This window comes from Anguilla rostrata, chromosome 15, assembly GCF_018555375.3.
Source record: "Anguilla rostrata isolate EN2019 chromosome 15, ASM1855537v3, whole genome shotgun sequence".
NCBI classification, from domain to species: Eukaryota; Metazoa; Chordata; class Actinopteri; order Anguilliformes; family Anguillidae; genus Anguilla; species Anguilla rostrata.
This window is the reverse complement of record NC_057947.1, coordinates 29,432,442-29,448,970: the sequence shown is the minus strand read 5'-3', so window position 1 is coordinate 29,448,970 and position 16,529 is coordinate 29,432,442. Positions and strand designations below refer to the sequence as shown.

At 42.0% G+C, this 16,529-nt stretch overlaps 1 protein-coding gene across 16 annotated transcripts in view; it reads right to left on the bottom strand.

Annotated features, from left to right (window-relative positions):
* LOC135241428 (peripheral plasma membrane protein CASK-like) overlaps positions 1-6,365 on the bottom strand; it is a 154,078-nt gene extending 147,713 nt beyond the window's left edge. For 5 of the 16 annotated variants that reach the window (XM_064311832.1, XM_064311842.1, XM_064311843.1 and 2 more), the window contains exon 1: positions 5,343-6,364. In XM_064311832.1, coding sequence (XP_064167902.1) covers positions 5,343-5,401 — 59 coding nt within the window. In that variant the 5' untranslated portion in view covers positions 5,402-6,364. Of the gene's footprint in view, positions 1-5,342 lie in introns of all 16 variants that reach the window. The other 11 variants (XM_064311835.1, XM_064311846.1, XM_064311836.1 and 8 more) reach the window with 3 other exon arrangements.
* Positions 6,366-16,529: the final 10,164 nt, after the last annotated feature.

Genomic DNA, 16,529 nt, shown 5'->3' with positions numbered 1-16,529 from the left:
GCACCAGACACCACAAGAGCAGATGGTATAAGCAATATATTTCCATCGGTCAAAAACTGAAGCCTTCCCCCACGTCATTGTTTGGATAGAAATCAAAAAAAGGTGGCCTTCGTTTGGCAGGAAACGCAATAGACGTTCCAGAGACTTCCGCCAAAAGCCTTCGCGGAAATTTCATTCGTGCCGAAAAAGGGGATCAGGAAGCGTCCGCTATCCCCTCTAATTAAAACTCGAGGGTCCTGGCCTGACACGGACCGTCACAGAGGTCCAGCGCGGCGTCAGCGCCAAAAACATCGCCGTGCCCCGACAGGGTCGATCGCCTCTTCAAAGAAAAACAGCTTGTAGGGTCACAGCAATGGTCGCACTGGCAAAAGTGCGACAACACCACCACCACCATTCACTCTGAGGTACCCTCTTCTCTACCCAGGAAATGGAGAAAAAAAAAATACAGGAAGTGACCACATGCAGCTGACTGTGAAGGCAAACATGAATGACGTCATCTGAAATTGTACGAGATCCATCCCGGCAGCTCCAGGATTTGAAAACCAGTCAACTGTTTCAGTCAACTGTCAAAGAGGAATGCAACGCACTGCATAAACGCAGGCTTCATGCATTCTCTGTGTGGTTTAAAGGACTCCCACAGCGGGCTCTCTCATAAGAAAACCGCTTTACACAACTTTACCATTAGCCTTGTTAAGACCAGTTAGCCAACTTTTTATTCACTTAATTGCCTACATCCAAACAATTTTCCCGGTGTTTATTTTTAAAAGTACCGCGATAAAAATGGAAAACTAGTAGTGCAATGAACAAGCACGGCTTAATTTGTAACTTAAACAAGGCAACACAGCTTTCCGCATGACACGGGAGGGTGTGTGCACTAAATTAGCAGACGCAACTTGTTAGTTATTAGTGCGTCCAGTGTAATTTCATCATGTTGATGAAAGATGCAATTACAGAATGAATAAGCAGGTGGTATCAGGCCCAAGATATTTTATTTTTAGTTAGGCTAATTCATCATCTAAGGCATGAAACCCACTAGGCTGTAACACAGTTGAAGTGCAACTGTGTACAATAAAGCACAACTTCAGCATATTTCTATACATGCTCCACACAATGGCAAAGGGGGAAAAAACCATCTTCCGATTCCTCAAACTCTACCTTCCCAACCACAGACACGGCTTTCCACAGGGTCTAATGCCCGTCCCACTTTTCTGGGCTAATATTTCAGCCTCCCACTCATTTTATGGACCCTTTTTGTCATGTTCTTGCCCAAAGGAGGAATGGTATCATTATAAATGGCTAACATTCCTGAATGTCCCCCCAAAATGTCTAAATGTCTACTTTTACTGGATGACTTCACAAAAGATAACAAAATATGTAATGTCATAAAAAGTATTAATCCATGGTTTTGCCAGCGGACAGGCAAATTCTCCGCCCTGTTACTGACAACAAGCAAGTGGTCAATGCGAACATGATGTACGTACAAAGCAGCAGTTTCACTGACACGTCCAACAAACCAAAATCAACCCATTTTACAGCCTGGTACCCTTTTCACGGCTTCCATGTTTGATGACGTCTGTAATACTTGCATATTTTGTATTCTATTCTGTCCGCCATCTGCCTCAGTATTCCTGGTGGTCTCACTTTCGTGCAATTCACACGATAAACTCTCTGCCCAGGCACCAGGCCTCCTGAGGAGGACGTCATGCTGCCACGGGTAACCGCACGCGAGCACACGGGCTCGGCCAACTGACAACTGAAAAATTGCAGGTGTGTCACGCCGTCTCGTCCATTTCCGCCCCTGTCAGGTGAGATGAAATGGGAATTCCTACACGCTGCCACAAGACAACAGAGAGGCACCATCAGCACACAATTTAGGAGCGATTTAGCAATTCAGGAGTTAAAAACACTCCTAGTATCTGGCTGATCATATTTATTTTTATTTGTGCTGTGCTTTTTGTAATTGTTATTCCTTTTATTTTTGACCTATTTTATTTCATGTTTTTTCTAATGTCTTATGTTTTTTATTTGTCGTTATTATGGTTATTATAATTATTATTACCACCTGCTGTGTCACTAGGAAATGGAAAATGGGCAACCACATTTTCACGCCCCTCCAGTGTTTGTCTATTATTGCCTCTACATAATGAAACTGGGCCTTTCCAGTCAGTTGGCACGCACTACAGGATGTTTTAATCCGTAGTATTGTATGGGAGCAAAAGCACAATGCGCAGGGATGTCTGTCACTGCTGATGAGGGGTCCCTCAGTCTGCGGTGATGTCACAGTGGCGATCTGCGGTGATGTCACAGCAGCCACAACACTTTAAGAGCAAGAGAGCCCGGAGAAACGGCACATCTCTCCACCGTGCGGGATGCTTCCTAATGGACCCCCTACCCTCACCAGCATAGCACAGGCCCCGGGGCGGGAGCCTCTCGATGATAACACACAGTCACGACACACAAGCAGTGACTCCATTTTCTATGAGGTCTGCGCCGTGAAAGTGAAGCATCTTGGGCTAAAGACTGAAAGTGACCGAGGTGATTCTGTTTTTCCAGCGGACAGGCAAATTCTCCGCCCCGTTACTGACAACAAGCGAGCGGCCAATGCGAACATGACGTACGTACAAAACAGCCGTTTCACTGACACGTCCAATAAACCAAAATCAACACATTTTACCCTTTGCACGACTTCCACGTCTGATGACGTCTGTAATACTTGCATATTTTCAGATACAATTTCCTTAAGTGTAACTTCATCACACACAGAAACACTGCGCTAAATAAGACGTTCAGTAGAGAAGAAGGCAAGCACAGCGCCAAAAGCACACTAAAGGCAGCCTTGTCAGGACTCAATGACAGTAATCCTGCATGTTCAGCTCTGCTGGGACTCGAGGTCAGACACATGAGAAGTCAAAGAACCAAATACAATAAAAAATAAGCAGGGCAGCAATAACAGTTTTATAAAAGAGTACTTCATTAACATTTGAAGAGTAGGGTTTTTTTTTTTTTTTCGAAAACTGAGTCAATATTATAGAACTCCATCTCTTTCATTTACTAGTAGCAACTGTAAAAAATGTTAAATTAAGATTATTACAATCACATAGTTGTAATCTCACATCTTAAAATGTTAATTATCTTACAGAAAACATTTTTAAAAGTTGGCTTGGAACTGTCAAATATAAAAAGGCAAATACAATTTCAAAACTTGACAACTTTCTCCCTTTAACTCAACTCCACTCAACTTGAATAACGACAGCAATTAGGCTATTGCTGGAATGAGCAGTTTAGCCTTGTGTCTTGTGTTCAGTGTTTGCCATTCCAAGCAAAGCCCATCTTCTCTGGCTGTTTTTTTTTTTATGTCAGTTATACTTTCCTGAGCTTAAATCAAGGAATACTCCACTGACTCCCCATCCCAAAGACAAATAATTTTAGATTTTTCCTCAATTGACTGATTGTACAATGGTTGGATATTTAGGATTGCAGAGCTACTAAACCTTAAAGTTTTATAAGGGAAATGATAGTGTTCACATACACGCACACGAGCACACACGCACACTCCCTCTTTCAAATAAACAGATGTGTGCCCCTAGGTTATGGGCGTTTCATTTGTCCCATAACAGCAACACCATAGTCTCAGTTTAACATGAACAATGTCGGCATACAGTGCAGGGTTAGGCTAAATTCCATTTGCAATTCACAAAATAAATAGACAAAATTGCTAAATTAAATTCCTGAAATGAAAAAAACCAATAATGTTCAATGAGGATTTTCCCATTCATGAATTTAATTTCAGTCCAGACAGTGAATTGACAATAAAAAATAAAACTTTTTTTTCGTTCACGTTCAATTTCGACCTGGTGTGGTGCACAGAATTTGAGGATGGTTAATTCCCTGAGTTACAGTAGCTACCTGTGGAAGAGTTCAGCCCTGACTCACCTGGGAAGGTGGGTGTGAGGGGGTCACGCCAGCAGTTGGACAATACATCTCTGCCACAAGGCACCGCCACCACCCAACCCCCTCCTCCTCCTCCCACACACACAGCATCGTGCTTCGTGCTATATTGTATTTGTTCGGTTTTCTTGATCAAAAACTGAAAACATTCAAACGGTTCCATTTTAAATTAGATAATCTGTCTGGTTAACTGTTATAATCAATTTTATAGGAAAAAATTGACACCGCATGACGGGTTAAATACCTCTGAGGTTTGTCGACATCAATAATTTGAAAGTTCAGTTAAACTACCAACCTGATCCAAATGTTTGCTAGCTGTAGGCTATTTCAAGTTACCATTTGGCCGAACGGATTTGCAGGTATCGTTTTAGTATTCGATTCACGTTCAATCGTGTTGCTAATTCCACTAAGTAGGTGCAAGATTTACACTCCAATTTGTTTGCTTTAGGTCTAACATTAAATGTTTTTCAATTCACGTGTCAATAGCTAGGCTACTGCAAAATAAGACAGTATTAACTAATAACAAATAATGCATAAACAAATACACTCAACGGGAGCTCAGATCGAGAGATCTGTCCAGCAAGACGCCATCAGCGGTTTGACCGGTCATCTTCTGATCAATTCTGTTAAGATGTTAGTTTTTTGCCTTGGAAGGTACAGGTGTAGCCTAACGGGGTCTACAGCAACTGGTTTGCCGCAAGAGCGTTTCCAATCTAGCAGCCGCCAGTTGGAATCCAGAAAATGCTCCCCCGGTTATAAGACAAAATATCATTATCAATGCTCAGTCGCAGCTTCAAAACATGATTGAAATGGCTTCCCAACTTAACGATGTGTTGGCTAGAAAGCAAAAGTCTGGTTTCTGCAAACTAGAAAGCATTTTCAATTAAATGGCAGGTAGCGATCTCTGGGTAATACAGCACTACTGTCGGTAACCAGAAGTGTAGGCTACCTGGCTAGTCAATGAGAAAGTCTAAGTTAACCTAGCCAAATGAATTATGTAAACGCCTATTTATTCATATTCTCAAAATTATATCAGGTAAAACCTCTGCAGGATCTGAAATATTAGGTTGATACAACAGCTTGCATGTAATCGCGAATGATATGCACATTGGGTAAACGCTCATTCCGTTCGGTGCCGAAATGATTTATACCCGGCTACCTAATCGTCTTCCAATGAACTTGATCGACGCGTCGGTCAAGGCAGTCATGTTCAATGTACGTGGTGGGCAATGAGCAAACGCCACGAAAAGCTTCAATTTAAGTGTTCAAAAAAATGCATACACACATGCAAATTTAAAACCAAAGCATCAGACATTATATTATCGAAAATGCAGGCATCTTTGAATCCTACTGTCATTTCCAACTAGTCCATAGCTTACAAACACAACACTTACTTTCCGATCACCTCGCAGAGCTCGTATACGTCTTCAAACAGAACGTCGTCGTCGGCCATGGTCCAGCAAGAATGGGGAAAGTATCCCCAAGAAATCCGTCCAAAACGTTATATTTCAGATCAAACAAAGGGCCAAAAATATACAGTTAGCGGTGTTCTTCGTAAGGGGGAGGATGATCAACAAAACGGTCTTTTTGTAAGCTCTCCAAATTCCAATAGGCGGAAATTTATTTGCTTCCCCTCGATTGCCTCAAAAAGCCCTGCCGGTAGTATAGCTAGCAAGCAAGCTAGCTATTCCTATTTTGTCCGTTTTCTCCGGGTCTCCCCAGCCCCACCTTGTCCTTGTCTCCCGGCTCCTTAATCCTCCGATGCCAGCCAACAGTGATTTTCAAACGTTCATTAAACGCCCGCCTCAGTTTTGTGCACAGTCCGTGTTGTTTCTCTTGCCGAATCGATATAACGTTACCTCTCCTCAGATGATAACTACACCTGTGATGCCCCAGTCTGTCTCTATATTTAACCGCAAAGACAGATTCAGATATATTTTAAATAACATCAATATTGCACTAGAAATAACCCATGCATTTCATGCTCAAAACGAGCTAACGCAGAAGCTGCTCAGTTGATCCCTCTTTATAAAGCTCTCATGTCTGTTTATTTCGTCGCCCAAAGCAAAGACTTGCTGTGCTTAGGCGTACCTTGCCTCTTGCCTCCGATACTATTAAAATGGATCTCAGATGCTGAAGCTATCTTCACCGTTGCTCTAGTTTCCCCCAGTTCCCCCGTCGCTCCGCTACTGTTCCAGCTTCCAGAAACGCCAGACTCCTCCCTCCTCCAAGGTTATGAAACTGGTGCGCTCAGCGCCATAATGGTTCAGTCTACGCGTGCTCGCATTCCCCGATTACTGCAATACGGAATATGAAGGTTTGAGCCAAGATGACGAAAAGGGCGCGCCTTACGAGTTTTCCGAAATGCGGTTTCCTAAACTACTTCAATGAAACAACCTAGCTATCACTCCACCAATCCGAAGTATCAACGAAAAGATCACCGCGCACGCGTTCACCAACGAGACACCCATCGGCTGACGTCAGCGTTTTCAACCAAGCTGTTTTTGTTGTAGATGTTACAGGGGATGAACACACTGACATAATAAGAAACAAACATGTCATGAGGGGCTCATACATAGATGTAAGACTGATATGTCAAACCATTCTGGTTTGTAGTGTAGTGGTCATAAAGTAGAATAATTCCGTTTTCCATGATGGAATTAAGTTATGTTAAATAAAGAATTTAAATCATTTTAATAACCATACATGGCTTATAAAATATTATTTAAAAACACTGCATTTGGCTGACAAGTGCACTTATTTGAAAATTGAAGGTGGGAAAGAAAGGTGGAAACTATAGCGTGTGCCAACGCAAATATGAAGTAAAAATAAATCTAATGCATTCTCGTGGATGGAGAGATTATACCTAGGACAGCCAACGTCATGGCATCAGTGAAATTAGTCACAATTTTCATACCGATAGCAGCAAGATGCAAGAATTGCTCCTGAATCCCCCACAGTAGTTCTATTTGAGTATTTGAGAAAATAAAAATAGGCAAGAAAGTGTTTAATTTCATACATATCAAAGTTTTCTAAAATAGCTTTGTAAAATCTGATAAACTGTGAAACATAGTTTTCAAATAAGTTATCATCAGACTAAATGAACATACAGTGTAATCACTTATTTAAATTATTATACTAACAACTTGTATTTAATAGTTTATAAAATAGGTTTTAAATGTCTGTACCTGAAATTATGAGTATCTGGTACTAATGTTACTAATTTCCCACAAATGATTATGAAGTATTTTATTTATCTGTTATCTGCACAGGACATTAGACATTTAGCTCAGCGAAGCATTACAAACACAACACTGGGATATCAAAGGCTTCTGAATCAATTTATCTGCTAAAAAAAAAATCTAATTAAAAAATGATGAGGCAGGCATGGATTTCCCTCTGTTTCCACTGTGTCCTTGGACAGTTTTAGATCAAGTGACTTAAATTATTACTGAAGTTATTTTCCAGCTCAGACAGCCTCCTGGCTCTTTATTTATAGGTGTGTCACTGGCACATTGAATTTTATAGAATTGCATAATGTTCATATTCAAGTGCGAGTGGCAGTCCATTATCTTCACAGTTGTCTCATAATTTTATTTTTTTTGGCTGGAACGTGACACATCTTCTGTGCTCTCCACCTCCCAGCTCTCTCTGTTCTCTTAAATATTAACCGTTGACTGTGCAATAGGTCATGAAAACCTTCAGAGTCTTAATTTGTAAAAAATCAAATAAGTTATTTGCCATAAAAATCTCCCAAAAGAAACCTCTTTCATCAGTCTACTGAATTCGCTCATCTCGGTGGATTAAATGGACAAGGTTGAATATTCAGTCTCATTCAAGTCCTACATCTCCATTGCTTTAAGCGCCAAATAAAGCAGAGACGGAGAATTTAATTTTCAGTTTGGTCTATAAAACCTTTGGAGCCAGGTTTTTTTCTTCTGTTTCTTTCAGTAAAGAAACTATTTTTCTCAGACCATATTCACTTACTGTATACTGTAGATAGCTGGGTTCTATAATAAGGCGATTTTCATGAAAAGCATTATGGCAGTGTGCATATTAAAGGTGCAGTAAGTATGGCTATTGGGTCCCCTGACCTGATGCCAGACTGGATACAAATGAAGATACAAATCAAGTTATTGGTGAGTATTTATATTCTCTTAAACTAATAAATCATTTGATAAAAGGAGTTGTTCAGTGTTTTGGCCACAGATCAATTTGGACTTATTTTCTGGTCATTTCAGCATTTCTGTATCAGGCTTTTGCATAATTTTGCAGTGAGGCCCACACAACATTGTTAAATGTAATATCTGCCTACCCTGCATCAGATTAAAGTCACATGCTGCATTCTGTGTACGCCTCTGCTGCTAAGCAACATTAATGGAACAATGTTTGCAGTCCTCAGTTACCAAATGAGTATTTTCAACTGACGTTTTATTTGTGTGTGTGTGTGTGTGTGATGTGATGATGTGTGTGCAAGCGTGGTGGTGTGTGTGTGTGTTGTTTGTGTTGGAAGAAGCATAAAAAGGCATGTGCATGAAGGGCTGAGTGATGGTTGGAGTTGAAATTAGAGGTGAGAAGAGAGAGAGAGAGAGAGAGAGGAGAATAGAGGATAGGGCTAGAGATAGAAGAGACGGAGAAGGGGAGACAATAGAGGCGAGACAAGATAAACGAGAGAAGCCAACCCCGGTGAGAAAAGGCAGAACAAGAAAACACTGTGCTAGAGGAATGCTTCGCTTTTTGGTGAGAAAGCTAGCAATGAAGACAGTTGTTGCCATTGAGACTGGCCAGCATCTTTCTCCCTGGTTGGCAATGGGCTCACATTCTCCCGTGAGCCAGCAGTTTCTCTCCTAGCTGGTAATTGGCCCAGCAGTTTCTCTCCTGGTTGGTAATAGGCCCAGCAGTTTCTCTCCTGGTTGCTAATTGGCCCAAGCTCCATTATCCAGGCAGCTGAAGGACTGAAGGCTCTTCCTCACTCTCTCAGGTTCACCTCACCTCCTGGCTGCAGGTCACATGGGTGGGGCCAGCAGCTGCCAATCGATCATACCTGAACGCACATAATGCCACCATCGCTGAGACTAGCACGAGCACCTATCAGTGTAGCCGCTTTTCCACCACGTCGTACTGGCTAAACTCGACTCCACTCCACTCGACTTTTTTGGTTTTCCATCGGGCAAAAGTTGTGGATAGTACCTGGTACCTGGTACATTTTTGGGATCACCTCCGTCGAGGTTCCAAGCGAGCTGAGGCGATACCAAAAGGTGACGTGAAAACACTGCAGACCACTGATTGGTCAGAGCAATGCGTTTCATGTGGCGTCGCCAATAACGACCAGCTCCATTGACGGGGGTACTATCTGCAGTGGAAAACAAAGTAGCCTACCTGGTACCAAAAGCGAATAGAGTTGAGTCGAGTCGAGTTGAGCCAGTACCATGGGGTGGAAAAGCAACTTTTGACCCCTGCTACCTTAAGGAATTAAATCAATATGCATGTTGAAACAATACATAGTTTTGATCTGGGGCAGAGACCAATAATCACAAGCAGACAGGATGTTGCTCGTGTGCAACTGCTTAAGCTGTCATTATTGATTAACATGGAAGGAAGTGCCCAAAAGCAAATCTTCCCTAACATAGTAACAGCCGTGCTGTGATTGAGGCATTGTCACATTCTTGCTGTGTCAGTAAGAACTGTAATTCAATGCCACGCATTTTCAATGTCAGGTTTGGCCCTATCCCCAGTAAGCAGAGTTTCAGTAAGTTCCCTCATCTTCAGGTGTTTATTAATCATGTGTATGTTTCATGAGCTCCACACTTGTGCTTGTAATCAATACCTCAACTTGCATTTTACCATTTTACAAATGTATATTTTTAGAAGTAAATTGTTAGAATAGTGTAAATGTAGGTATGGGGTAGGGATTACTATAACAGCTGAAGTTCTGATGACTTAGGAAATGATTTACTAAAACCTTTAGCACATGCAAAACCTTTTAACACATGCAAAATTAATAAAACAACCAATGATTGGGGCCAACAAATGCCATGACCAATCATTGGTCATATTATTGGTTTTGCAAGGTCTTAGGAAATCATCATATTTTCACCGGTGTATTACTGTATGTAACGGCCATTATCTTTGTGGTGACCAATCAAATCACACTCTAGTCACATGCAGAACAATCACCCGTTTATAACATCATGTATTCCACAGTCACAGAATGAGCCTTTCTTATCAACCACACCATCTTCCACTTTTAGAGGAAGCATCAAACATGCAAATATATCTGAAAATATGATTTGTTTTGATCATTTTCTGACAGTTTTCCTTAGAAGACTGCATCTCTGTGACAGTTCAATCCACCCCCCATGGTGCATAAAAAGCAAAATTTCTTTTCTGCGGACAGATGTTCTGACAGTGATAAGATAGCGGCAGTGTAGTATAACAGTTAGGGGACTGGGTTTATATCTCAAAGGTTTGCGATTTCAATTCTCTGCTGGGGCGCTGGCATTCGGTCCTTGAGATAGCTAGCTATTTACCCTGAAATTCTGCGGTAAAATATCCATCTGTAAAAATTGGAAATGTGAAAATGTAATCTGTGTGTAATCTGTTTCTCCGGATAAGAATGTTTGCCAGATGCAAAAATGTAGGCCCATTCCAAACACCCAGACACTGAGGACGGACCACCTGTCAGTCAAATTTAAATAGACCACAGTCAACAGTTTCACTTCAATGTGTACACATCAGTACAGAGTAGATCTGGTTCCAGATTCTGAGACATCTTTCAATGCTGCACGTTTTCCGCTTCAGGCCAGTGATCAGATCTCTCATGACTGTGTTAAAGAAAATCATTTTATGAGCCATGGCTTGGCATGGCATGGTAGGAATGAGGTTAGCTTTGGTCTTGGTCATGCTTTGTGGGAGTGTATGATGTATAGTAGTTTGGAGCTAGCTCAGCGTGAAACATGTTTATCCTTCTTCCGTTTCGCTATTTGGGCCTAGATCATTGCTCTGGAATTCATGCTAAGGCTGGCCACCTTTCTTTCTTTCCCCAATCCATGTAAATGCTCTCAGGGGACAGTGCAGGACTTGTAAAAGATTATATCTGGGCCAGCCAGCGGAGGATGGGCTCCCCCCTGTAACCAGGTTCCTCCTGAGATTTCATCCCACAAGGGAGTTTTTTGTATTTTTATCTCGCTTGTTTTTTGGGGGTTCAGGGCTGGTTTTTGCCCAATTTTCTTTCTGCTTCCTTCTGTGTCTGCACGGGTTTCCTCTGAGTACTCAGATTTCCTCTCAAAGTGCAAAGACATGCAGGCAGGATTGGAGACTCTAAATTGCCCATGGGTATGAGTGCGTGAGTGAATGAATGGTGAGTGAATGGTGTGTGTACCCTGCGATAGATTGGCGGCCTTTCCAGGGTGTATTCCTGCCTCTCGTCCCAATGCACGCTGGGATAGGCTCCAGCAACCCCCCGCATCCCTGACCAGGAATAAGCGGGTATAGATAATGGATGGATATTTAAATCTGCATCATATCACTTTGAATGATAAATGTCTGGTGAAGAAGGTAATACTGGAAGTACAGACCCTCCTAGACAGCATCTTTTCTCTGACCTGCTGGACACCATTTGCTTGGCAATGAATTTACAGACCAGTGCCAGCATGGAAGCAGAGGCTGCATTATTTTAAAGGTTCACAATACAAACTGAAGTAAGAATTTTACATTTGCCAATGAAGCATTTTTGTTTCCAGTGTATGAATGATGCCTTGGAACATGAACATATTGATATACCACTACGTATTTTTTTGGACGTGGATCCATGGCCTAATGAGTACTTCATTAAGGCAAATTAAGCAATGTTATTCCTCACTGATAAAGAGACATAGGACAAGGGAAACTGAGGGACTGTCTGCCAATGTTGTAATCTCAATTTGTTAAAATGGGACTGTCTGCAATTTCTGTATTATTCTTACCCATCATGGTCATTGATATTTGGTCAGTTATGCTGCAGCTAATTGGATTTTTAAATCACCCTGGCACAAAGAAGATACCAGCAAATCAACTGAACCAAATGTTGAATTCATTAGACCCTAGCCAGTCACTAAAATAAGTCTAATTAATTGTTCATAATTAATCACAACCTACTTAAGAGAGCTGACTCAATATATTTCATGCAATATGACTGAGCTGTTAAATTCGACATTTTCTGAAGGGATTGTCAGCAAGTGTACAAATACTGCACATATGCAATACATAATTGCTTAAATCAGTTCATATTAATCATTTGCCCATTGGCTAATTCTCAATGACAGCAAATGCTACTGTTAAAATGTAATATTTCTAGATGGATATTATGAGAGTAACAGGGATAAGGTATTGTAATAAATGTGGTCCGTGCTTCACAGGAAATGGTCACATGACTTTCATGACAGACTCTCTTCCTTGTGACTGATTGCCTTCTCTCCAGGAGGTGAAGTACAGTGATAGATTAGCACACCTTCTCAAGGAGTGGGAAGCTTTGATTCAATCCACCTTCAAAGGTCCCCTCAGGTCACTTCCTGCAAGGCCTTTATAGAATTATCGATCTCCGCTTTTGGCAAGGAAGCCTATTTATGTCTGTGAAACTGTCCCTCTCGTGTGCTTCCTGGTTTTTTTGTTCTACTTTCATTTTAAGTACATTTAAGTAATTTTTTTGAGACAGAGGGCTGGATTTACTAAGACATTTTAGCCCATGCAAAACCAATAACAAGACCAATCATTGGTTGTGTTATTAGTTTTTGCGTGAGCTGAAGGGTTTTGCACATGCTAAAAGTCTTAGTGAATCAAGCCCAGAGAGTGAAATATTAACATTGGCACTTACTCTCAGGGAGTATGATCTCTCTTTAAATGTGATGTAAGAATCCGCCACAAACTCTGAATTGTCAAAAAGCGAAATCCCGCTGGTTAAGAACATTGTGTTAAAGATAAAAAGCTCTGAGCAGCTGTGTTAAGCTGCGGGATCACAGCGGCAGTGAGCAGAATGAAGCCCCTGAACGCACGCTTTATCTCTGATGAGCACACCTTGCTAAAATATGAAAATCACAATTCAAATGCACCCGGCAAGGAGCCTTCGCCAACTGTCATGAGCCGCCACACAGGGCTCCGACTGAGCCAGGCCATGTGACCTCACCAGGCCTCCTTCAGCACAGTGCAATTACATCGGGTCGGAATGATTAACCAATCACGTGACGCCTCCTTCAGGGAAGGCGTTTGACAGTATGAACTGTCCTGCCCACTGCCAACTGCAAACAGTTTGAGAGTCACAGAAAGCATAGATCTCAATGTTTCCAAGAGCCTACACAGTATTTTTATCAATTAATTTTTTTTATCCTGCATACGACCGCACGAGTGATCACAGCTTTGAGGAAAGATGACATCAGCAAAGTTGGGCTTTGCTGGCAGCCAGCTAGCATCCTGCTGAAGAAGTTTAGTAAGTTTTACTCTGGTGCAGAATGTTGCAATAATATGACATCACTTCTGTGCCTAAGGAGACTTAAGGCTTGAGTTCTGGACGTCTGCTCTGTTTCTGTCAGTTCCTCTTTTGCTCCACCCCCATTAATCATCCGCTGATCAACGGCACATATGACAGGCAGTTTAGGACTATGATAGAGGCTCGCAGGAGGATCTGGTTTCATCCCCATGGGGAAATACGTGCAGCAGAGATGGGCTGGGGGGGGTGGGGGATGGGGGGGCAGATGTTGTATCCACTGTACCATTTATCTCAGCCCGTGGGGCTTCAGTCACCAAGGGGAGGAGTCCTGAGGAGACTCCAGCTTTGATCTGCAGTCTACTCACAGAGAGCTTGGGTGTTTGGGGTGAGGGTGGGGGGGGGGGGTGGATTGGAAATGCCAGCTCTGCAGCACACAGCGTGCGACATTTTCCTAACATGGCCAAGCTCAGGTAGGGAGTAGAGAGCAACACGAGAAGTACCCCAGTAAACAATATTTCAACATCGAGAGCTGTTGAGCAGTGCCAGATCAGATGGGCGACGGCCAAGTTTAAATTTGGCCTGTTTACATTTTTAAACACTGACATTCCTTCGTCTCCCACGGAAGATTCCATAGACACACCTGGCTGCAGTGAATGACCTCTAATGGCTTCAAAAAAACAAATATGTGGAAGGATTAAATGGGCCTCATTCACAAAACCTTTCTTAAATTATTCTTACTTTTGTTCTTCCAAATGTTCCTATGAAAAAACAGGATACGATTCATAACGTGTGCAAACTGTTGTTTTTGTGCATATCCCAGGTGTATGAGATGATGAATTCTGGCTGTTTGTGAATTTTATGCACAGTCCTGTTCATGTGATTTGCATAAGGAAGCAGCTATGAACAAATCCAGATAGAAAGACAAAATTATGAATGAAGAAATGTTCTTGGAAACTTTCTTAACATGCGGTTTACTATCAAATGTCATCATACACGTTTCGTGAATGAGGCCCAATGTTATTACAACTACTAGTGCTAGAAGTACCACTGGGCCCAATGAAAATCGAGAATTGAAGAATCAGAACGAGAAATAATTGAGAATAAAGAATTATTGCTTGAATAATAATAAATTGTTATAATCTGATGAACACAACCATAGACCTGATGCCATAAAGTAAATGATCGTGTTTGGTTGAAAAGTAATGGATAGAGGCAGAAGCATCTAAACACGATGGTATGGATCTTCAGATGTAAATCACGACAGTGGTGTATGATGGGCAACAGAAATAATACACCCGACTGTGCATGGAGTTATTTTAGTGCTGGGCTGGAAATTCATCACAGGTGGAGGGCTAATGAAGTTTAAAGGACTGAATCATGCATAACGTCAATTGTGTTTATGTTTTGCTAGATTTGCCGTGGGATACACCAAATGACTTCTTTTATTGAACTGGAGAGAATAATGAAATAGTTGGTAGGAACATTGCATTTAAAATGCACATTTTGCTTAAGGGAATCATCTTGCTTACAGTTTTGGGGCTCAAATCCTTGTCTATAATACAGGCCGTTATTAAAAACCTTTTGAGTGGTGGTTCCCAGTCAATTTTATTTCAACATATATATAATCAAGGGAAAAAGAAAAAGGCCTGGCATCTGTTCCATCCTTCGACTTTGTGAAAGTAGGTCCAGTACTGTATTTTAGTAAAGGAGACCATCCAGTATCAAGAGCTTGTCTGGATGAATGTGTCATGGAGGTGTACCGTTGCTCATATGGTTCTTAGTGGTCTGTGCAGGACACCGTATGCTGGGAAGTGGGAACCTGTGTGGATTCATAATTAAGAAACGGTTTAGTTCAGGGGGGCACAACGGGGGCTGATCCGTTTCAGGATTTTTTGCCAACTTCCGTCTTTATTATTAAATTGGCTCAATCGTATCTTGATCTGACATTTGAATAAGCACCAGCTACAGCCACAGACTGTCTGCGTGTCCTAGAGATTTTTACTGTGCTCAAGTACGGGAGTGAACCCAGAATAGTTTATAGAGATGCCAGATAAGTAAAGCTTAGGGAATTGGTTGGAACAAAACAAAACCGGCACAGGGTCAGTCCTGCAGGACCAGAGCTGTGCATCTCTGGCTTCGTTTCAGTGACTGGGTTCCCACACATGGAGCAATTAGGACCCCTGTCACAAATTGGCTCAGTTTGTGACAAAAAAGGAGACTACATATGGAAACTAAAATGAAGAAGATTATTGGAAGTAATAAAGTACACTGAACACAAAATGTGCACAAAATGACCTTTTAACTGTCAGGCCGAGGCTTCTAACATCCAGCTAATCAGCAGCACACAGGGTGGGAGTATATATTACATACAGTACATGTATACGTGTACATGTATGTGTGTAGGATGCATGCAGGCTAAAATGGTAAATCAAGATGGCAAAAACATAGAAAGTGGGAGTGGGAATAGGGGTTAAAGATTGAGGGAGAGGAGAAAGAAGTATAGAGGAGAGAGAAAGAGAGAAGAAAAGGAGAGAGGCAGAGGGAGGGAGAGAGAGAGAGAGAGATAGATAAACAGCATAAAGTAATACGTGGCCTGGGGCGTAAACATCATATGTCCACAACGAGGCCCTGTGGGGACTAAGGCCACGCCCACTCTTCCTGAGTCTCGTCCTTCAGGTTGACCAATGAGAACAGAAGGCTCGGTAGAGCCGGCGTGGACAGAAGAGCAAATCAACGGCTTCTCTCCTGTACAGAGGAGGGAAAGTCAGATGTAGCCTTAGGGAAGGTCCAGAATAAGTGTCTGAGGACAGCAATGTGCCTGAAACAGGGGAAGGCCGGTTTTGCCTTTAATTCAAGTGGTGTCACTTGGTTGGGCGCCATGTCTTTGTGTGGGATTTGATGGTTCTGTGCCTGTATGTCCTTCTGACTATAATAAACGAAAGGCCAGGAGAATGCCAGGGTTTATCTCTGTAAAAATACGTGCATCTGCTTAGACAGACAAGCATCTGCACGCACACGCACACACACACACACACACACACACGCACACACACAGAGCTGACTCTGGACTGAAATCGATACAAGGGCTTCAGGATAAACTACTTGAGAAAGTATAATTTCA